Source organism: Lepisma saccharinum, chromosome 4 (genome assembly GCF_977018435.1).
Source record: "Lepisma saccharinum chromosome 4, izLepSacc3.1, whole genome shotgun sequence".
NCBI lineage: Eukaryota > Metazoa > Arthropoda > Insecta > Zygentoma > Lepismatidae > Lepisma > Lepisma saccharinum.
In genome coordinates this window covers 104,745,598-104,770,364 of record NC_139232.1, presented here as the reverse complement: position 1 = coordinate 104,770,364, position 24,767 = coordinate 104,745,598, and the positions used below count along the sequence as shown (strand labels likewise).

Below are 24,767 nucleotides of genomic sequence, written 5' to 3'. Positions count from 1 at the left end.
TTTGTTCCCATCAATGTAATGAAAACAGTGAGATGGAATGAGGGCTTTATTTCGTCAGCTGAAATTTTATCAAGGCCCTTGCTCCCCATAATCGGAGGATCTGAGCACGCCTAAAATTCCTTATACAGAAATAGTGTTATTTGTCGTATATCCAGAAAGTTGATTGATTTGCTTTATTTGACTTCGCTTTTTGTGCCACTTTTGGTCAATTTGCGAAGATGCGGATGAGTGATGATATGATCAAATTGATGAATGGACACTCATAAACATCCGAGGCTAAGTCGGAATTCGAACCCGGGACCCCTGGCGTCGTAGCGCGATGTGCTAACCACTCCCCCACGGTGGCCGGACCCAGAAAGTTGAAAGTGAATGGAATTTTTATGGTGTGTTTTGTATGGTCATTATCAATAGTAAGTCTGTCATATTATTCCACTAAATAATGTCTTTGGAAAAGAAAAAAACAACATATAAATAATGTATTTTATTTTACATAAGACCTATGCCTACAAGTATTTTTGTATATGATGACACAGAACTATCTTATGTTGTGATTTCTTTCGGTCTGACTGTAATATGTATATGTATATATATATATATATATATATATATATATATATATATATATATATATATATATATATATATATGTATATAATTGGTGATAAAATAACGCAGTAAAGTATTATTTCCATAACAGATCATCAAGTATTTTTTTACCATTGACCCTCAGAAATATCTCAAACTGACAATGAACGTTCATTGAACTTATTTATGATCGACAGCTAAAAAGTCATTCATTTGCGTGGCTGGTTGATAATCCACCACCAGATAGAATTTACGCAATATTTATCTAAAAACTTTGGGTAAAGTCACCTTCCCCCTAAAAGAAATCCCTTGGTAATGGACTTACGTGTTCTCACAAAAAAAAAAAGTTATAATTTGGCACAATTTTTCTTTTGTAGGCAAACCTTTTGTAAAGGTATACTTCCGTCTGTGCAACCAGCCCTTCCCATTTGTGAACAATATACTGGGGAAATCCCCCGTCCTTCACTGTTGTCATGGATATCGCGTAGTGAAGAACTGTACAAGCATCGCCCAAACCATTGATTTTCCCCCAAAACCTTTCCCTGTCTTCTTTTTTCTTCTCCTAGCTCTCAGCATGCGGTTTTCTTGGAAGACTGGCCGATTGTGAAAGAAAAAAGGGACGGCGAAGGAGTGTGGAGGGGGGGGGGGGGTTGAGCGCGAGCGGTACAGAGGGGGAAACGGCTAGCGCGACCAGCTTAGAAAAGTCGAAGTTAAAATTTACATACATTGCTCTGTACGTCGAAAAACTACAGACATTCTAAACGAAATTATGTAAGATCACTTTCATTTCTTTGCTGTAGAAGAACAGTTGAAGATTTCTTGTGCTTTAAAATGTTGATTTAAGTTATTACATACAATTGGCGAGCAAGTGAATTTTACGAAATTGAGATAAGGAAAACTACGTAATAGATAATGTATTTTAAAAAAGGCTTCGCGACATAACTAATTTCATATTCGATCTTTAACTCAGTAAAATTTAAATGCCACACACTTGACTGTTGGAGCACAGAACGTCGACGCAAGAACCTATATTTTAGGTATCGTCACCAGCGGTGATACGGGATCTTAAGACTACCATTTTTTCGTAATGGCATTGGACACTTTTCTACAGCATTGTCACAAGGCCGTTAACTCTTATAACCCAGAGGGACAGTTTACTGTCAGTGCATACATAGACGATGTTACAGTACAATGCCAGAACAAAACAGGAGTAAAAACTTTAGCATTCAATTCAGTCTACACGTGTATCAATATACGCTGTATAAAGCGCACCTTATTACTAACTTCGTTGACCCTGTACAACAGACTGATTTTTCCCACCTGACAGTGCGCAAATTATGCAACAAATACAGCAAACAAAAGTTGCATGAGTAGCACATAGCACAGAAATATCCCCAACACATCAGGAAAAGTTTTCGTAAACTACTTTTGACCCACTCACTAAGGCCTCTCCTAATGTTAAAGCCTTGTCTAATAAGACAAAGTAAACTGTCCTAGCCCCATCCCCAATTTTGGCCTCTGATCATCAGCTATCGTGACTAAGATAGCATCAGCAACAGAAAATATACCATTGTAACTTCCTGTTTGCTTGACGATACCTCCTTGGTCATTCTAGTACGATGCAATGGAGCACATGAAAAAATAATATCATTATCAACAGAGGCAGGGGATATGAATATGGAAGCTACGTCGTAAGAACATGATAGAAAGAAATTGACGGTCAACACTATATCAATTGACGACCATTGTGTGGGTATTTCACACTGTAGCAATGATGAGACTGGAAAGCTAGGGGGTGTTAAATATGATAGGAATAGTTAAAGATGGGTTTATAAAAAGGCCCCTCTGCTACTAAGTAATCCTGCAGTCTGATTGATCTGGTTCGGCCTATCAAAATTGATTACAGAGCAGGAGAGTTGAGGGAAGATATAAGTAAGTTGGAAGCGATTTTTCTTGATCAGATCTAAATCCTCAATGCTGAAACTTAGGTCGCAATTGCAGATTTATATAAATCTTTAATCTGAAAGCGATGTTTAATATGCTGCAATACTTGTAATTTTGCAATAAGCCCTTAACTTCTGTAGATCCTTTTTGTCTACGATTAATCTCTATTATATACCTAAGTAATTATGTAAAGGCTATGTTCGACCAGCATTCCGGCTCGTCAGGGTCTAACACACACAAACAATTATTTATAACTAAATTATTTTCAAGAGCCGACGAAACTTGGTAGGCCTTCAATAAATATTGTAACGTACATGATAAATACATGATAGCATTTATAGCGTGGGAGATCCTTTCGCATTACAGGTATTTCAATGTAATTGAGGGGCTTTATAATTTGATTAGAGATAAGAGGACGGTATTTCGAAACCAACACAAAGCAATTTCCTGCTCATTCTCGTAACCTACTCCATATTCGTGACTCGGAGTCATAAACTTATTTTAGCAAGCCACAAATTTGTTCCGATGAAAACACTGACATAAAGTACTTTTATTCATCCTACTACAATTTGGTGAAAGCATAATTTGTGGATATTTGTCACGAAATGCGTTTAGTTAGAATTGAAATGTTACAAGACTTAAATAAGTAAACCAACCAACAACGTCATAAGGCAAGGTTAAACTGTATTTGCAGATGCGTTATTTGACTTCTGACTCACACTCGGATTTAGGATGGTAAAATCAGTATAATTTATGCTGGAACAAGATAATATTTTTTTTTCCTTTTTGGATTTAATCAGATTTGAGGTTTGTGGTTTCTAACACTTCACAAAGACATTCTGTATTGATTGCTGGCTCCTCTAATCCGCGAACTGATTGCTATGATTTATATTTCAATTGAATCGTAATTTTGGTGTTTCAATCCATATATTTTCTGGAACATTACAAAATTTATCTTCAAGTAAAGGCACTTTCATGATGTACCGATAAAAAGAACGTTGTGTAAGACCACCTACAAAAAGATAAGAAAACTATATTCCGTGTCGCAGGCCTTTCCAGGGCCAGTGCAACGAGTTCATTGCCCTTGTAGAAACTGAGATTTCTAGTTTCGTGTCCCGGCATTATTATTATTATTATTATTATTATTTTGGCAGTGTACTCCGCGTTCATGTAGCTCCTAAAATGTCCTCATGATGATAACACTAAAATTTACATTTCCACATGGATTCAAAAACACGTAACCACTCGTTCCTAAGGACAGACCTACGTGGGAATTCTTCAGAGAAAACGTTTGTTTTGGAGTAACCAAACAATAGTTTCTAATGATCAAATATTTGTTTAAATAGGCAACAATAACATTATTGTGCACCAGAACTAATTTATTTTAATAATCGAGTATATTTGTTCACAGTTGATTAATAATATGGTCAAATCTACTAGATTTGGCAATAAGGCTGCCATGTTTTTTTGTTTATACTCACTAAGAAGCCTAACCGAACAGGAATAGGATAATTAAGGCCGGAGACGGAAAAATACTGTTGGAAAGCGTATCTTTCTTTTAACGTATATTCCTTGGAACCAGTAGCGCCTTCTGCCTATTCGCGCATTCGCACATTCGCACGTGCACACCCAAATAAATCTGTAATGCAAAACATTATTATTATACTTATTTATTGAACTCCATCTCCTTTGAAACATCAAGTGTTCCAACGCCGCTCCACCAAGAGAGATGGTGAAGAAGCCTACGATCAGTGATGTCAACTCGCGTCGACCGAGTCGCGCTTGTTGCAAACCCATTCCATTAGAGATTGTGCGACAGAGTCGAGCCAACCCATACATCATTGCCTTGTGAGGGATTTTTTTTGAAAAGGGAAATTTCGATGGTATATTGTCCCTCCGAATTGTGTCCCGTGCATGACAGGGGAAGAAGAAGGGGAAGGTGAGGAGGGCAACAGAAAGCGAAACATGTTTTAAACATGCCTGATATTGCCTTTGCTTAGTGCATCTTGGCCAAAATAAACTGTCTCTGTGGCACAGTAAACAAATTATCAACCCACGCGAAGGGTCAGCCAGCTGTTTTGCATTGTGTGTTTCTGTTACTGAGGTCCAAAATTGTTTAGCGCTGTCAAAATCTCGTACCGCTTTCAGTGCAAACTGTTTGATTTCATGAAGAATAGGTAAACTGTACATAGCGAAAGCAGAGACTTAATATTTAACGTTGTTGAATTTTATGAGGGAAGTTAGATACAAAGTCTGTAGAAACTGCAGCAACATATGTATACGTGGAAGGGAAGGAAACATTCTGAAGTACGAAGCAGGGCAGTGTGAACTGAGAGAGTACTGTGATTTTCTTTAAGATTTATTATGCTCTTGATTTCGCTTGATTTGCTTGGTTCGATCAGTCTGTCATTAGAAATAAAGAACAGCAATATAGATTACAATTGATTTCCTCCATGTGGTTGTTGGATCGTTTTATTTGGTGTACGCCAATGTTATTATTCACCTTGTTCATTAATATCTGCGGAGCGAAAGAGGAAGTTCTTATGAAATATATTTTGCAAATCGACAATAGTATTGATATTGTAGATGGGTATTTCTATGTATTGAGTGATTTTGTCAGATTATTGAATGCTGAATTACATATTGCACAATAACATCCCTCTTCTCGTGATTGGCTGGATAATTTTCGAAATATTTGAAATCTGTAAAAAATCAGTTTTAAAATGTCATGAATTATAACTCTATCATAGCCTCATTTTCAGTGAAAGTTGATCAAAACTTGGGTTGCCAATATATTAAGCATCAATATGTGCTCAAGATCGAGTGCGAGTATTTGACAGGGGTGTTATAACACTTCTGGACGCGAGACTAAAGTGCACAACCATAGAGCCAGACCACGAGACGCCACTGTCTGACACCAATTCAACGAAGTAGGTTGTAGGTGAGTCCACGTTGCACCGTGAAACCAACTACACGCACCAATGCAGAGAGAGTCCAAAAGTGAAGCGAAATAGACGGAGCTACTGATCATCAGCTGTCGTGACTAAGATAACATCAGTAGGAAAAAGGGAAAACATACCATTCTAATTTCCTGTTTGCTTCACGATACATCCTTGGTCATTCCACGGTGAAGCACATGAAGAAATAATAATAATAAAAAGATAATATTAATTATCAACAGCGGCAGGGGATATGAATACCATAAAAGTTACGTGGTAAGAACATGATAGAAAAAAATGTTGGCACTCAACAATATTGACGACCATTGTGAGGATCTCTCACAATGTGATGATGATGAGGTTCGAAAGGGGGGGGGGGTGCTTACGAACGATAGGAAAAGCTAAGGATAGGATTATAAAAGGCCTTCTGCTACTAGGCAATCCTGCAGTCTGGTTGATCTGGTTCGGACTATCAACATTGATCACAAACAGAGAGAGTCGACGGAAGATACAGGTAAATTGAACACGAGTTTTTCTTGATCAGATCTAAATCCTCATTGCTGAAACTTAGTAAATAAATCCTGAATCCTGTATGCATGCTGCAGTGCTTGCCATTTTACAATGAGCACTAAACTTCTGTAAGTCCTCTTTGACTACGATTAGTCTTTACTTTATAATTTTGTTTAGCTTCTGTTCGACCAGCGTTACGGGCTTAATGTTGAAGGAATCAAGCTCAAGAGGGGCTAACACACGCACACATATTATTATTATTTACAACTAAATTATTTACCCTCAATGAACAATTTAACTTAAATGATACAACTATTTCTCTTGTAGTCTACGGTTGTTAGAAGCATAAAAACATATGTTTCTTTTTGTTGTGATGTTTAAATAACATCTTAGTTCATCTTAAAAAACAATAAAACAGACTGCTTGCTTCACAGTTAAGTTTGCTAGATTCCAACAATATACCATTGACAAGATCCATTGTATAACTGATCCTTTTTTAAAGACGTTCTTTTTATTTAATCAAATATGAAATGTTGTAGTATCAGACACGTCGCAAGAGACATTCGATGTTGATTACTGGCTCTTATGAACAGACGAGCAAATATCCATAATTTATATTGTAATTCGATCGCAATTTAATTATTTCTGTCCATAGTTTTATGATACATTACGAAAATTTAACTACAAGAAATAATACTTAGAAGATGTACCTAGAAAAGCAAAATGTGGCCTAAGACCACCTGCCAAAAGAGAAGACAACTATATTGAGTTTTACAGGCCTTTCGAGAACCTAGGGCCAGTACATGCGTGGTCAGCGCATCGAATTCATTGTCGTTTTAGCAACTGAGGTTTCTGATTTCGAGTTCCGGGATGTTGTTTTCATCAATGTCATCTCATCTTGGCATTAGCAAATTTAGACAGAATAGCAACGCTAAATAACGAAAAATACACCAAATATATCAATTTTTGCTCTTTTTCTGACATTTTCACAGTGTACTCCGTGCCACCATTGCATTCAAGTACCTTCTAAATTGTTCTCATGACGGTAACGCTGACATTCCATATGGAATCAAAAACGTAAACATTCCTTCCAAAGGACATGGGAATTCTTCAGACAAATCGTATTACTGTTAAGCCTTGTTTCCATGTTAATAAGACCTTAAAATGCTGACCAAAGCAAACTTTTATAGTATAAAAATATACATAAATACATAACGTAAATTCTTATTGTGAATATTCGTCTAAAGAAGACCCTGTTAGAGGGTGGAAACGTTACGTTCTTATGTATATTTTTATACAATTAAAGTTTGCTTTGGTCATCATTTTAAGGTATTATTTACAAAACGTATAGTTTCTAATGTACAAAAAATTGTTTAAAATAGGCAATAAACGTATTATTGTTCACCAGGACTAATTTGAATTAGTAATCGTGATATTTGTTCATAGACACCAAAATTAGCCGGTTATATTTACTAGATTTAGCAAAAAGGCTACCAAATTCTAGTTAGGCTTACCAAGAAGCTTAACGAAACGTGTATTGCAAACTCAGTCAGGTTTTCTGCGTAAGCCTATCTGGAAAGTCCTTCTCAATCGGTTTTTTGTCCATACAATAATTAACGACTCTCTATTGTTCATTAACTATTTATATTTACATTCCCTCCTTTTTAACTTTAATTTTGCTATCATGACTAATGTAATGTCTTTTTGATCACAATATCAACACTCAGATTGAAGAAAGTGCAATCAGTTTTCATACAGGAAATGCCAATCCAACGCTTCGGTATGTAAAAGGACAACTAGCGTGTTATATGACCGGAAATAATTCATGTTGGCAAGGACATCTTCCATATTTCTTTTCTGAACAGTTCCCAAATGTACATTGTCATTATATACTTCCTATTTGGCTGACCGGAACTGTAGGCGATGATGACGCAATCATTCTGAAAGAACACAACGGTGGCAAGCATCACACTGCTATATAAAAAAATATTTTTACTCGGAAATTGTTTTTTTTTTCTTTTAAAAAAAATCTGAAAAACGTAAGGGTAACATAACATAAGCGAAAAGGTTTGTTTTTCGTGCATTGTTTGCTTGTCTGGGATAAACAAAATTGGACCAACAGTTTAAAGGGGCATCCGAAATTCTGTACGATGCGCCTTCCTGGTACCTTTGATTAACACTACAGTTCAAGAACTTAAAAATAATGATTTTCATGTTTCCATAATTATGTATCAATTAGTAATACACATATTTGTTCAAACAAAAAGCTATTTTATTTACAAAAGTTTTTATGTGGCTCAGTCGGTAACGCGTCTAACTACCATGCTAAAGGTCCCGGGTTCGATCCCCGGCCGGTTCAAATCCGGGAACTTTTCTAACGGTGGAAGCGGTCCCGGCGCCTACCCAGCGTCGAATAACATGGGTACCTGGGGGAAACCCTGGGGGGGTAAAGGCGTTCAGGGGCGTGATGATGATCATATCACCCCCACTCACGACCGGATCAAGAAAGTGTGGGGCGTTACCCCCACACCCATTATACGCCTTCATGGCGTGGTGCTATACACAGGGGAACACTTTACCTTTTTTCTTTTTTATGTTTTTAATATGATTCAATTTTTTTGTTCCTGATAGGCACAACCCGTCCAGTCACGTAACAACAATGTCACCCGTGTACTGAAGGGTTGACAACGTTACACAATATAAGATATAGATTTTTTTATTTGGATTTTTCATATTTAGCGTCGCATTCCGGTTCCTATTGTCTAATCCCGTCGAAGGGGATGAATGGTGAATAGGTGGCACTGATGAAGCAACATTTACCCGTGCTAAATTCGGGACTGAAACACAGGATCTTCTGTGACTTTTACGTGAGTCGACCACTCAACCCTCTCGTCCACCTATGTGGCTTTCGTGACGTGTGTGCGCACTTCCTTGGATACATACATCTGCTTTGAAACCATGAAGTTCATTTTGGTTCACTTCGATTGTTGGTAGACAGGTATTGTGCTAATTTCTAGCTAAAGAGGTGAAAAGTTATGCGATTGACTCATATCGCATGACCCGGGCCATCTCAAAACTGATCATAGTGTTCACATACTCAATGATGGTAATTCTATGATTTATAGCCATCCCATTTACGTAGTGCTAACATCGTCGCCTTGTTATCAAGGAGTTCCTGGTTCGATACCTGGCACAGTCACATAGTGGTTCAGATACCACGTTAAACCGTAGATCCAGTCCCGATTAGCCTTTCTGTGCATAAAGAGGATTTAGAAACAAACATATAATTTATACTTTGGGTTAGAAAACCCAATGCATCTATAAATTCTGAATGTTAAAATATTTCATCTAGTGTACAATGTGTGTGCATTTTGGGGAACGGGGCTTATACAAGGTAACTTTCTCGGAATATGTGTGACTTGTGGTTTCTAAACTAACCAATCTTGTATTATTCTTGTTCTTGCAGATCATCAGCCAACGCTAGTGAACATTGCCTCCAAGAGCGCTTTACAGCGAAGTCTTTCGCAGGTGAAAGAAGATGAAAACTGGGCACATGCCGTCGACCAGAAAAGTTTTGTTGCTGTTATTGTTTCTTGCAATTTGCAATTTCAAACAATCCCAGGAAAGGCTTGTTGAGGAGGCGGAGCCTCTGCACAGAATGAGAAGAGTCAGCAACTATAAAATCGTGGACACTGATTGGGAGAAGTCTCTTCTGGATAAATCCACAGCTGACCAATGGATAGACGGTCTGACCACATAGGAATGGTCGGATGATATCAAGCTCCACGAAAAATCAATTAGTGTGCGCTCTGCTGAAATGCCGGAGGTGAGCAGATGTGGTCAATAAGCTTATTTCTTTTTATGGTAGTAATTTGCTGTAGTGTGCGCAAAATTTTCGAAGGGAGTATTACGTATACTAATTCAAGTAACCAGTACCTACTCGTTTTTGCATATTTTCCTGCTTTTGAAGTTCACTTTTTACATTCCTGTCGTTGTATCTCCCGGTGACCAATTACAGCGCAGAACTGTTATTTTGACAAAATCCAGTTTCCCTGCTAGCTGCTTTGTGAGGTTGAATTTTAAAGTTGCCGCTTCTTGCCCGAGTAAGTATAATTATTTTCATCGAATCGGTAGATAATCACAGAGATCATCAATACACATCGAAAATTTTTGCAAGCTATTCCACAACTGTTTTTTATCCATATTCTTTTTACTTCGTGCTAAAATTATTAAACCTTAGTCAATTTTCCCCTTACTGAACGTTCATGCACAGCATGATAACCTAATTTAATCTTTAAAAAAAGTATCCACACAGCAGAGTAAGAGCAATGTAAGATTCATGTCTCTCTCTCTCTCTCCTTGTAGAAAATAACATAAGTTAAAATCTCGTTTGCATAACTTTCTGTATACCCTGTACTTGCTAATTTGATTTAACCATATGTGAGTTTCTGATTGTGCCTTCCCAATTGCATTGTTGTCTTGTATTAAAGGATACCAGATTTGATCCTCAGTGCAGACATATTACATAAAGATTCAAATTTCATCTTAAAACTGTAGGCCCAATCCTGATTAGACTATGTGAGCATAAAATGAACTTAAAAGGAACATTCACATGTAATTTGAGAAAATGAATTAAATGTTAATATTAAACTATTAAAATTTTCATAAGAATTATAAACTTTACTATTCATAATATGTGTGCGAAACCACTTGTGCATATACCGAATCTAATACTTAACATCGGTATGCTACTACAAGGGAGACTTAGATCCCAAAGTAACTTATAATTGGGAGTGGAAAATAGCAGGATTTTGATTGAATAATATAAAAGAATGAGGGGCCTCCAAGTTTGCATAAAATAATGTCACCTTGTAAACAAGGGGGCCCTAATGGATGCACAGTGATTCAGGCCCCATTTTAAGCTGTAGGTCCAATCCCAATTAGTGCAGGTCCATAGTGGCTAGGATCCCATTTTATATTGTAGGCGCAGTCCCGATTAGCCTCACTGTGCATAAAGTAGACTTAAAAAACCAATCAATCAAACAATTAAACCAATCCCAATTAGCACATCAAAGCATACAGTGAACTTGAATAAACACAATTTGTACTGCGAGAAAGTTAGATTTTATAAAATATACTTGTCTTTTGCCATTTGAGGCCAATCAATTTAGTTTCTGAGTCAGTTTTAGGACCACCGTGCTTTAGGATAGTGTTTCCCAACTACCGGACTGGGTCCAGCATCGGGCCACTAGAGTTCATTAGATCCAGTGGTTGCTAACTATTTTAAACCCTATTTTATATTTGTCAACAAGACTATACATATACCATATGCCATCATTTATTTATTAATATTTAACTTCAAGGATGGACATTAATGTATCAAGTTTAAAAAATTCGAAAGGGGTAAAATTTTTGTATTGGGTATGGACTACTAAAAAATAAATTTACTGCGTTGTGATCTCACGATTGACAACAACATTAGGTGGCCAAAATGTGTCAAGACTTGCTCCACGAACAGGCTTACCAGCCATTACGTCACATTATACATGAAGCACTTGAAAGCCAGATTACAAATATTTTATGCTAAATACAAATGAAAAGTGGATTTTCTATCTTAGGTAAATTAGGCTCAGTCAATAAATTACGAGGCAGAGGATATTTCACAGCACATACGTAACGAACCTCAGAAGTATTTAGGCTGCTTTTGGAATCAATTGCGCACGTATTCCTTGATGTCACCGTCCGATTGAAGCAGTGCTTTTTTGAGCTCACCGAAGATGTGTAAGTCACACGGGAACAGATCTGGACTATAGAGGGTGGCTCAGGATTTCCCACTTGATTTTTTTTTCAGGCACTTCTTTGTTTCGTTGGCTGTGTGTGGTTTATCGTTGTCGTGCAATAGCTCGACACCACGAGAAAGGTGACCGGGACGTTTCGATTTGATTGCCTTCCTGAGCTTCGTTAATGTTTCACAATACCGCTGGGCATTGACAGTAGCTCCATGCTCCAGGAAATCGACGAGGAGCGGTCCCTTTCGGTCGAAGAAGAACGAAAGCATGACCTTGTCGGCACTAGTGTGGAGGGTCTTGAACTTTTTTGGTGGAGGGGAATCTGCGTGCTTCCACTGACGAATTTGCCGTTTCGACTCGGGCTCAAAGTGGTGACATCAACTTTCGTTGCCGGATATATCATTTCAATTCTTCGATGGATTTCACAACCCCTACACCTTGTATAGGTATAATTTGTGCTTTTAAGCCGATTCTCCGCAACATACACTGGCTCCACGAGTAAGAAAAAATATAACCTTCAGTACCAAAAAAGGTGGCTGAAGGTATGTGTACATATGTACCCGGTTTCCCACATGAGATGTACTATTGAATTAGGTGTGAAAAAAAATGAAGTGTGTGTATTATAAGAAAGAAAGTTAAAGTATGCGCCGATTCATAGTATCAAGAAAAATTCTTCGTTTCGCCCCATAGAGAAAATACACCTCGCCGTATTGCACCAAAACATCTGAGGCCGACTGCTCCCTTCCCTTCCTTTTATAGGCCCCGCTAATCACCTAACCGTTACTGGGAAGTTTCCGCCTGTCGGCTGTCCAGAGACACACCTACCTACCCAACGGCCAAGAATACGCACGTACATGAATACATAGACATCCACAACATTACCAAAATACATAATTCTAAAACCGGATCTATCCAATTAAATTAATTAATTAAACATATAAAATAAAAGAGGATCAAGTAATGGTTCGCCTCATTACAACCTTCCGTTGTCAAGAAGCGAAATATACCCCGCTGCTCCTCTTTGGATGCTTCCACTTCCATTACGCGTCGCAGTCAAACATGGAATGACTGGACACTGCCGATGCTCGTTTAGCAGCCTTTGTGCATACCTTGCCAGACACGTAACGCCATCTAGTGCGAGAACGTGCGCGAATCAGTTTCGTCACTCTTGCACCTCCATTTCGGGTCCGTCGACCCATTTCTAATTACCATAGTCTTGTTGTAATATCCTCTGCCTCGCTATTTATTGACTGAGCCTCATAGTTAGAGAATAAACAGCATCATAGAAGGTGCATTCAGGGCCGTCGGAACTTATTTCGAAGTGGGGGGGAGCAAGTTCTTAGATCCACCACCATTTTTTCCTAAATCTCTTTTCAGATATATATATATATATATATATATATATATATATATATATATATATATATATATATATATATATATATCAGGTGCGTATATTCTAGGCTACCTAGGCTATCGCCGAAGCCCAGATTAAATACAGAAAATAATCGACTATCAAATGTGACTGATGCTTCACTCTCAAACAACGACCGCGGGAAAAAATGATAGTATAAAACCCGCGACTCCTGTGCACCGTACCTCCGCGAGGAGAGGAGGGGGAGAGTGGACCATGCTTCCTTATGGCCCGAACTGAACGAAAGAAAAGGCTGCGCGGTGATTTTTCGTCCAAGGTTTGTTTTCCTTGTGCTCGCCCTATACATGGGAATGGACTCCTTTCCTTTAAAACTACCACAAGACTTCAGCGGTTAAATTCTTCCCCGATCAGCGCCTGGAGGCGGTCGGTGACGTATTTGTAGTGGCTTCTTATACCGCGTTTGGTAGAACCTGTCCCGGTTCCCGCGCTAGTTGCTCCCTGTCTTTTCTCGGTGCTGGGGAAAGTAAAAGCCAGGCAGCCAATTAAAATACGCAACGTCGCAACAGCGTCTACGTAAGCGCCTCTCTTCTGGCTTTCATTCGCTCCTCGCTGCCCAGCAGACGATTTTTTCCTCGTTTCTCATTTGCACCGAAACTGTTGAGCGCTCCCTAGCGCGGAAGCGGGACAGGTTCTACCAAACGCGGTATAGACAGGGAACTCTTCGTTTTACAACGGCGGTAAAACCTTGCAGCGGTGCCAATGCGCTAACCAGCATGGGATTTTCCCAGTTAAGGGAAATTTTGAAACTAAACTACCATTACAGGAACGGGAAAAGAGTGGCTGGCATGTGATAGGGAATTTTAGTACAAAACAACACTGTACCATCGAACACATGCAGAACTCGCAGGCCGCTGACCTTCAACCAACCACGCTTCACGATGTTTTCATCCCCTCTGCTGCTTAGTTTATGACTGGCTGGGGTAGACTAACTGGCCTTAGATGACGAAGGGCATTTTGCGAGTGGAAATCACGTTGAAGGAAGTTTAAGAAAATTTGGTTTCTTACTGTGCGGATTTTCTTAAGTGTATTGAGTGAGTGAATTACGTATATATGTTTTGAATGATCTGTGGTGCGTCATGTAGTGAACAAAAATGAATGACATAGTTAACGAACTATTGCCGAAACAATTTACTCTGCTTTTGCATGAGGATAAACTTCAAATCGTGAAGATATGCAGGCATCTGGTATCGCAAAGAAGAGAAGAATGGATTTGATTTGTTATTTTGCGTTGCTTTTCTGCCACTTTAGCTAATCGCGACGATGAGGATGAATGACGATACGATGGAATTCATGAAGGGACATTCACAAAGCATATCCATGTCCATGCCTGGATTTGAACCCGAGTCCACTGGTGTCGTAGTGCCCTGTGCTAATAACCATTTTACCACAGAGGTTGCCAAGAGAAGAATGGGGTTCCTGTTCAAAATAAATATTCGAGGTAAGAAGTTTCTTATACGCGTATATTTTATTCTTGCACGTAGGACTACATAAATATTTCACAATATGGGCCTCTATATTTTATAAATAACCATGAAATATTTGAAATGTTTTCCTTAGAGTTTTTATATTAATGAAACAGTGACATTTTATAATTATTAGTAAATTGTAATGTATATATTTTAATTGCAATGTCACATCACCTAAAATCCAAGAAATTGAACGAAAAAGAGCCTCCCATTTGAACATTATGATAAAAAGAGATAGGCCAGGTTTTAAACCCAGCATACGCCACTGATATATAATTATATATATATATTAATTATTCAAGGTATAATATATATTAATAATTATATATTTTATTTTTATATATTCATGTAATTTATATTACATTTTAGATTAAATTATAGATGCTGCTCCCATCGTCCTCTGCGCTCTAGGTAATATAATTGCACAAACAAACGATGATAAATACATTAACCTGCGAATTGATGATCTGTTGAAGTATTCAATTCCATTTATTCTTACTAAACTGTGATGGTATGTATACATTGATTGATTGATTGATTTAGTTTATTTTACTTCGCGTTTTGTGCCTCTTGGGTAATTTGCGAAGATGGGGATGAGTGATGAAATTGATGAATGGACATTCACAAACAACCAAGCCCGACCGGGATTCGAACCCGGGACCCTTGGCGTTGCAGCGCGATGTGCTAACCAGTCGGCCACAGGTTCGGGCATGTATATATTGGAGCAATACTAGCTTCATTGAGGTCACATCACGATCTAGAAGAGGTGCTCCTTAATATATCAAAGTTCTTAATTGATGAAGACTTTTTTTTTAATCATACCATTTAAATATAGAAAAATACCAATGGCTAGAACAAAGTTTGAAGAACGTAATGACTGAGAATAGAAAGCAACCTTTGGAGAAGCCATTGCATCGCGGGTTTGAGGGGTCCTTGTAAAATATACTGTTCTGATTTCAACACGTTCATCGGAAGTGAGCTCCCTACCAACACTAAGACCGATAAAACTTTCTTAGAATCTCCATACCATTGCTTAAAGCTGAACCTAAGGAGTCATCAGCACACGTAAGAACGACACATAACCTCACAGAGGATGATACTGGCTGCGGGTCCAGGCGCCAGAGCCCTGATGGGAAATGTACAGTAGAACCAAAGGCAACGTAGACACACGAGTCCGTGCATCGTACTCCTGCCTGGAGGGGAGGGACAGAGTGAAGCATGATTTGACAACTCATCAGTAAAACTGAAAAACGTTTCTCAGATAAAGAGTACAATTAAGGAAGTCCTCTTTTCAACTGCAGCTAGAAGATCACTTGCTTGGGATGGTTCACTTGGACAGCTCTGCTTAACTGACAAGGTTGAAGAAATTTAACAAAAACATGAAGTGAATCATGTTTTTCTAGAAATCGAGTTTCACACATTGACAATAGTTTGTTTTTTTAATGTCTGGTACATAATGCAATGTATTTCTTTTTAGTATTTCACCTCTGCATATATATACTCGTATTATTAAAGAAAACACATCAACTTCACTTACTGTAACAAAACAGTTTTCTCTTTTAAAAAAATAATAACTTAGTGGGTGTTATTTTCAGAATCCACAAAAAATTATGGAATTTTCGGGGTCTGAGTCCTGGACCCACAACCTGGACACGTCATTGCGAGGGATTAGGGGTTGAGTGTCCCCTCACCCCACATGTATACTATGTATCCACCGACTCCAAAACATTTTATGTGCAGAGCCAGTAACTATTTGAGCGATTGATTGCAAGATATTGCACCATACTAAATATATTGCATAATGTACTAATTAATTTTTATTATGAACAAAGACAAACCAGATATGGAACGCGGGCAGTAGTTTTTGTGGCCGTGAACTAATTAATTAAAACAATGAAAGGGACATTGTGTCTCGTAAACATTTCATGTTGTAACACTAGTATATGTGCAACGGGGAACAAAACATCTCGGGGTCGCAGATTCAAACCTAGTAACCAGCCATCCTATCACATTTTCTACAGTTTTCATTTCTGTAAGGTTAGTGCTGATGTTGCACCTTTAATAATTAATGGACGGGAACATTTCTCTCCCGTATTTTTGTCGGTTTTCAACAGTGAAAACTCCAGTAGTAAATAATCTGCTAGTGAACTTTTGTCTGTAAAAGAGAAATTTGCATATTATATGTAGGAATATGGGCTACCTAAAATTGGAATCTCCACCCTCAAAATAGTCTTGCTCGTCTCCTATCACCTACTCACTCGTATAGGGGAGTTACTCCTTTCCGATCATCGTTTCGTTTAATCTAACTTTATAAAGATGTGACGTTAGGGATAAATTTTCAAAACTGTCATGAATTTTCAAAAATATCACTTACTATATTGTCAATTATAATCAACTTTATATGCTATTTCGAGCGGGATACATAGGTCCGAAGCACTGAAATTGTCCCCTCTCCCTAGGAATCGAACCCTGTCCCATTAATGATAAGACGTCTGCATTAGCCACTAAGCTATCATCGGTGAACAGCCAGTTTTTGTAATGTTAAGTTATTCTCGGAATCGTAACTAAATGATAGCAAAAAAGTTAAAATATCATGCAAGCCATTAAAAATATTCTTAATGCTCCTTAGAACAATTTTTGTTTTCAGAATTTAAAATAGCGAAATGATTCTTGGAAAGGCAGACAAAGAAAATATCACCCCCCCCCTGGATGGCCCTAGGTGAAGGCCATAAAATAAATAAATTCAGACCCTGTGACCAAATATTTTCAGAAATCTTAAAAAATTGAAGATTTTTGTTCCTTAGTCCGAAGTACAGTGTTCTATACAATCGCAATTTTCTACTATTACGTAAGAGCAATAAGCAGGCAGAACAAACCAAGAAATATGTGAGGTTCTAAATTGGTGTTTTTTCATGGTTAGACGTTTATTATATTTAATTTTGACGCGCAGTGGGGAATTTACATTGTTTCATGTAAATTAATATTACCACGTTCTGATTTTATAATTACATTAATAGTGCATATGAGCAATTTTTGATTGAAATGTTTGAACTCGAATTTTATTTAGTACTTGTTTAAAATATAATTTCTATAATTTGGGATATTTTTAAGTGTGTCAAAAGAATCAATGTAGCTCTCACCACGCCCCCATCCCCCCAAGAAAATCCAGGGTGAGATGAAATGTGGTGCGATGTGTTACGGTGCGATCAATGTTCAGTTTCAAATGTATACGTTTAAACAAGGGCAATTACCGTTGAACATGTAACAGATTTTTCCGTGAAGGAATCATGTACGTGCTTCATTGGAAATAGAACGGACACCTTGTTGGGTCATTCCACATCAAATCAACGCAAAAAAAAACTAAGATTTTGACACCCATCAATTCCGATTTCGATGAAATTTGGTGTACACCCTTCCTTTATAGTTGAAAGAAACCCCATTTTTTTTTCACTCTATCTCAATCGGTTTTCATTTTACAGCACTTTGAAATGTCATCAAATCAGTGTTGTCTGTCACTCTTGAGATCCTCGACACAAGATATCCTTGCTTACATTTTATTTCTTTTCTCCTTAACCAATCATCAGATCTCTCTGAAGTTTTACACAAAGTTCAATGAAATAATGAGGATTTCAGAAAAAAAATACATCAGCACTCAAAATCTTTTACAAATATCTCTATAAAAAGACTATTAATGGATTTGCAGCCTAATTTTTGTGGTGGGAAAACTAGGTTACAAAAATCTGAATTTTCATCATGTGGGTATGACGGAACCAAAAAACTTTTGATGTTGAAAATCATTGCAAAGAAATGCTCTTTCTCTACAAAAAATAAAATTTTTGGTTTTCTAATCCTTATAAAAATAATTTTACGTTTTTTGGAAATTGCCTAAAATTTCAGTGTCAATCCGTACCAAATGATCCAGCAGTGGGCGCTCGACCATTTTTGAAATTTTTCATTTGTTTTTTGTTGTAACCCCTGTACAAGGGTAGTTCAAAACAGGCATTATTTTTCTGAAAGTAGACTTCGTTTGTAAATGGCGGCCATTTTTATTTCATGACTTGCAACATTTTTGGCCTATGCAGGCAGTTGCGATAATTCTGGTAACTCAGCTAAGAAAAACTATAGAAATCTTGGGTAAAAAACATTGCTTTCAGTACATTTCAGGCTACATTTTATGTTCCGTATCTTTTTTCACCACATCTAATGCAAATGGCTGAAATTTAGGGTCAAAACTGATTGAATTTCAATTTTGAAAGGAAATCAATGTATATGATATATTTTTTAGTAGGTAAGCAATGAAATATCAGAGCTATAAAACAGGACGAAGTGCAAATATCTGTCCATATACAATCAGTTAATAACAACTGACTCGAACATGAGTTTTTACCCTTGCTGGAAAGAAACTTCACATTAATACAATTATATTTGACACTAAATATATTCGAGACCTTGGTTTCAGGTGAAATCGTATCACGTTTATATTTTATAAGATGTAAAATTTATTCAAAACAACAGAAAAAGTAATAATTCAATCGTACAAATAACATCATGTTCTATCAGTTCTGTTCTCAAAATAACAAGATATTAATTAACGAACAGAATTTGCACTGCCAATATTTATCTCTTGTCATAAGCAAGAACTGCTCAAAGTTTCAAAAATAATAGGTGAATGATTTCTGGCACGACCTTCTTTAAGAGATTTGTTTTCAATAACAGAGGTACCCAGAAACTGATTACAGCAGTTTATTTGTTTACATCCCTTCACCAACAACATTTCGTGCATCTCATATGCTCAAACAAATATTAGAGGGATTTCACATACGACATATTTTCCTGAGAAACGATTCAATTGATTCTTTTACATGAGTTTGGCATGCCCTGTGTAATCGAGTTTAAATGATTTTCGTGCATGCCTTATGATAAGTGTTTTACTTTCTCATTTATTTTGGTCACATGACACCTACTAAAATAACCCTATAACTGTTTACTCACTTATACGTTGAGATCGTACGATCTTTTTATTATTTAAGTCGTTCGTTATAGCGATTTAAACTTGAAGTTTGCTGCAAGGTTTCCGTAGAATTGCAAGTTTTCTCAATATGGCGTCGCGCTATTCTTTGTTATGTTCACGATGTCCGAGTAGACCAGACACGGTTTCTTGTCAATCCACACTGCACACACAAAGCTAGCTATGAACGGGGTATTGTAATCAGCAGTACCGTTGAATTTCGATACGAAAGGTCTCTCGAGAGCACTAAAGAACAAAGCTTTTTACTTACGATTTTGGAGTAGGGGTCGATTCAAGGTAAATTCAGACAAGGATAAACTTCACCACTTCCCACTCTACGACGAAGCATCTCCAAAGGAAATAACAGCAGAATACTTTCACTGGTAACTGTATTCCTTATTCAGAGTAGTCATGTATTCCTACTCTCCGGAATATTATCCAAATAAACCTTTCTTTTGCACCGATCAGCTAGTAAAACCATCTCCTTCCTCGTCCATGTTGCGAGCTCCGCCCGCTTTTCCGCACGAATTCCCTTCCCGCGTCGAGCGTTCAACAATTAATCTCTTTCAAAAACCACAGGTTCCATTAACTTTGTAAGAAGTTGCACACGCATAAACATTACAAATATATACATGCAGAGTGTGACAAGAATCTTATATCTATGTTTGGTGTCTATAGCATGATCTCCCCACATCCATAGTTATTCATTAAAGATTTAAGCAAATTTTAACGTTCCTAAAGTGTGTGTTTTCTCATATGAAATCTTGAATTCACGCTGCACGATACGAAATCTCCCTTAGCCTGGAACCAGAGCGTTAGAGTTAAGCATCATAAATATGCTAAAAAGATTATATTTAACACGAGGAGTGTACTGATTTACAACACACTTATTAACAAACGTAAATATGGAATTAGACAATGAAATTAGTCGATTAAAATTTAGTAATCGAGGAAATTATATAACTGAAATAGGTGGAGATCGCACCAAACCGTAGTCGCCAGCCACCTAGCGTGAATTCTTGCAATTAAATGAACCAATCACTTCCAACCCGTAAGTATATATCGTAAAATGCTAACATTGAATCAAATTTTATAATGGCTTACTCGAAATTTATCAACATTTAACAAATTATGACCGTACTCGTCATACCATGTTTATTTGTCGAATGTAAAAATATTTTCTCAAATTTTATTCAGAACCAAAAATGAGCAGAAAAAATAGTAATATTTTTTATGGCGCGACTGGAAGGGGGGGGGGCAAAAATACCATATTACCCCCTCGATGATGAGTGAGGGCATGATGACCCCCTGCCACCCCGGTTCTGACGTCCCTGGGTGCATTTAATAAGTGTGTTAAGGCCGTACTAAAGGCAATTTTGTGGTAATTTTTCGATAACAGATGGCCGGACCCTGTGGCCGAGTGGTGAGTCTAGCTGCACACGCGGCCGCGTGCAGATCGTGTTTTCGCGTTCGCTGTTTTCCGTGTGGCAGGTAAGGCAAATACTCTTGAGTTGAATTGAGCAAGCACTGTTTTTGTAGTACGTACATGCTAAGTGAGAAAGACTAGAAGGAAGACAAACATGCCGGTACAGAGACAAAATACGTTGAAATTTATTTTTCGTAGTGTAAAATCTAGACCTACTTCGCTGGATTTACATAAGTGGTTTCATAACACGTACGGTGTGACATCGAACCAAGTTCAAAGTTTTGAAATTGATTACTATCGAAACTGTGTATTTGTGAAATTTGTAACGAAAGTTGTGGGTGAGCGATTATTAAATGATTATGGAGCTGAAGTGCCCTATTATGATGCAGACGGACGGCATAAAATAGATGTGGAATGGGCAGACCAGCAGAGTGTTTTTGTAAGTGTGCATGTAGTGCCAGACGAATTAAGCCACGATGCGATTCGTAATGTAATTAGTGAATACGGTGAAGTGCTGAACGTAAAGGAAGAGAGGTATTCAGAAGAACATATTTATAGAACACGAACGGGGCGCATTGTGTTTAAAATGGCCCTGCGGAAAGCAATCCCTTCGTACATTACCGTACAAGGAGACAGGTACTGGGTAACTTATTCTGGTCAAGTACGTACGTGCAGTGGGTGTGATTTGGAGGGACATAACTTCTCAGAATGCCCCTCGAGACGACCCCGCGTTAATAGAACTGGACGAGTCCCTGTTAATTTGACCACTGGAACGACCCCTATGGTATCCCAACCTACAGTACTTCCAGTACTGACAAGACCCCAAAACTCGAATACAACATCAAGAGAAGAGGTCAATTGCCATAGATCCAACCCCCATTTCACGAATGAAACAATAGAGACACCCGCTACGGATCCAGAGCGTCAAACACAGTTAACACCAACCGACCCAAGCCAAAAGAAGAGCACCGAAAAAGACAAAATACATTACGAACAACAAGGTGAAAGTGTAGGTGAAAGTGAAGAGAGTAGCCAACCTTCCAGCTCCAACTCCAACCCCTTAACAACACTAGATGGACCTGACAAGGTACAACACACCTCAGGAATTCCCTCACAACTCGGAAATGAAGCAGACAAGAAGATAGAATTCCAGAAAGTAGACACCGGCACAGAAGGTGGATCCGGGGATGAATCGAAAACAGAGGATGAATTTCCGGCAATTACCACGGATAAAGGACAACGACGCTCTTCAAGACACAAGCGATCCAGACCACGATTCGTCCCGCCAATAAGCAAGAAGAAAAAACCCGGGGGAGCTTGCCTCAACATCCACAGGTATCTGGGGGGTCCTGAGTCCACATCCATGGGTATCTGCACTAACAGAAGAAAGGAAGGAGTGACCACCCCTAGTGTAGTATCCAAAGTTAATTGTCGTGTGCGTCATAGAAAAAAAGAAGAAAAATACTGCAGGTGTACATTCTATAATATTTCTTCGAGAGAGTGGAGTGGATACTGACAACACTAAACATGATTATAAACAGGTTAGTTAGAAAAAAAAAATTAGACAATGTACGTAAAGGTAACAGTGTTAATAGTACTAAATTTTCCACAAACTGATTTCGTGGACTGAGTAGTAATGTTGAGGAGGTTTAAGTAATTTTTGTAAGAGTGAAATGATTGTGGTTATAAGAAGGGCTTTCGCTAGGGGACTGATAGGTATGATAGAGTGATCGAGTATATTTTTTTTTTGTATATATAAGTTTCTTCTTTTTGTAAAGAAGATCAACGATTTATACCACTCTGTTCCATTTACTTGATGTGGTACTTTTGTCATCTATTGGTCTTATTGTATTGTGGTGTAAATGTCGGGTATAATGGTTACAAGGAGAGCCTTGGCAATAAGGGGGATACAGCGTCCCTGATAACATGTAGGACGACTACAATAGATATGTTTACAACACTCAGAATAGGCACGATTAACATTAACAAACTACAAAACAGGAATAAACAAGAGGCGCTGGGTGACTTTTTTATCCAGTCGTCTCTCGATATAGCCTTCCTCCAGGAAGTTCAAGTGATAAATTTTGAACTGCCCCCATCTATAGTAGTATATAATAATGCAAATTGTCAGGCAACGGGGACTGCGCTTCTCGTGAAAAATACGGTGCCCATCACTAACGTTGTGTGTCACCCTAATGGGAGAATTATATGTGCGAAAGTGGCAAATGTTTGGATATGCAATATATATGCCCCATCAGGTACAAATCAGAGATCACAGAGGAACAATTTTTTTGCGACAGATGTGGCGGCTGAACTGCAAGGTGTAAAGGAACATATCATTTGTGGCGGCGACTTCAATTGCGTCTTGCTTCCACAAGATCAACGTCCTGGTTTTGCAACATCTAATTCCCTCCAAAAATTGGTGTCTGGTTTTAAATTGGTGGACGTTTGGTCAGATAAATATTTTGATAAGCAGGGGTATACTTATATTAGAGACAATTGTGCGTCCCGGCTAGACCGGTTCTATGTTACCCCGGCACTGCGTCAGAAAGTTACTTCGATTTCTCTCACCCCTACATGTTTTTCGGACCACCTGGCGGTGATAATGGCAATTAACATTGATCTTCCCTTAGTGCCTAGGGGATATGGGTATTGGAAAATGAATACGTCCATTTTGTCTGATGAGGAATTTAAACGAGCATTTCATGAGCAATGGAGATTTTGGGAGACGCATCGCCTTCGACGTACTGACATCCTTCGGTGGTGGGATGAAATCCTAAAACCGGCAGTTAAACGTTTCTGTATATCATTCTGTAAAGAGAGGTCTCGTGACTGGAATAATAAATATCACTTTTATTATCGTGTGTTGCGTGAATTAATAGAAGAAGCATCGGCAGGACGACCGGTTCATACGGAAATTAAACGTATACAAGCAATACTCTTAAATATGACCGCCCACAAACGTATGGGTGCAAAAATTCGATTTGATTTGATTTGATTTATTTAGTTTATTTTACTTCGCGTTTTGTGCCTCTTGGCTAATTTGCGAAGATGGGGATGAGTTATGAAATGATGAAATTGATGAATGGACATTCACAAACAACCAAGCCCGACCGGGATTCGAACCCGGGACCCTTGGCGTCGCAGCGCGATGTGCTAACCACTCGGCCACAGGGTCGGGCTGCAAAAATTCGAAGTAGACTGCCTCGGTTTGACCCTGAAGATGCGGTGTCGATTAGTCACGTGATACAAGAACGACAAAATGCACAACGGAAACTCATTACTGAACTCGCAGATGGAGCGGGTAATAAAATCATAGCACCTAAGGACATACAACGTACAATATATGAGCATTATGTTCGGATGTTTTCGCAGCACCAACCTACAAATTCAAATTATGATTCTGTTGTGGATGCAGTTACGGAAGTACTTTCCGATGATGATAGAACTAAGCTTGATGAGGATTTCACATTCGAAGAAGTATATAAAGCGGTGAAGGCGTCAAAGCCTTTCTCCGCCCCTGGTGTGGATGGGCTTCCTACATGCTTCTTTCAAACATTTTGGACGCTAGTGGGGCAGACTTTAACTGAGTGGGTCAACGCGGCCTTTCAGCAACATAAAATGGGCAAGAATTCCAAGACAGGTATTATAGTATTAGTACCGAA

The 24,767-nt window shown here is 38.3% G+C and overlaps 1 protein-coding gene across 1 annotated transcript in view; it reads left to right on the top strand.

The window, feature by feature from the left end:
- The first annotated feature begins 5,875 nt into the window (after nucleotides 1–5,875).
- The window catches only part of LOC145987042 (aminopeptidase N-like), a 93,961-nt gene continuing 75,069 nt past the window's right edge, over nucleotides 5,876–24,767 (top strand). Inside the window, exons 1-2 of the mRNA XM_083121502.1 lie at nucleotides 5,876–5,982; nucleotides 9,445–9,804. Coding sequence (XP_082977628.1) covers nucleotides 9,796–9,804 — 9 coding nt within the window. The 5' untranslated portion in view covers nucleotides 5,876–5,982; nucleotides 9,445–9,795. The remainder of the gene's footprint in view (nucleotides 5,983–9,444; nucleotides 9,805–24,767) is intronic.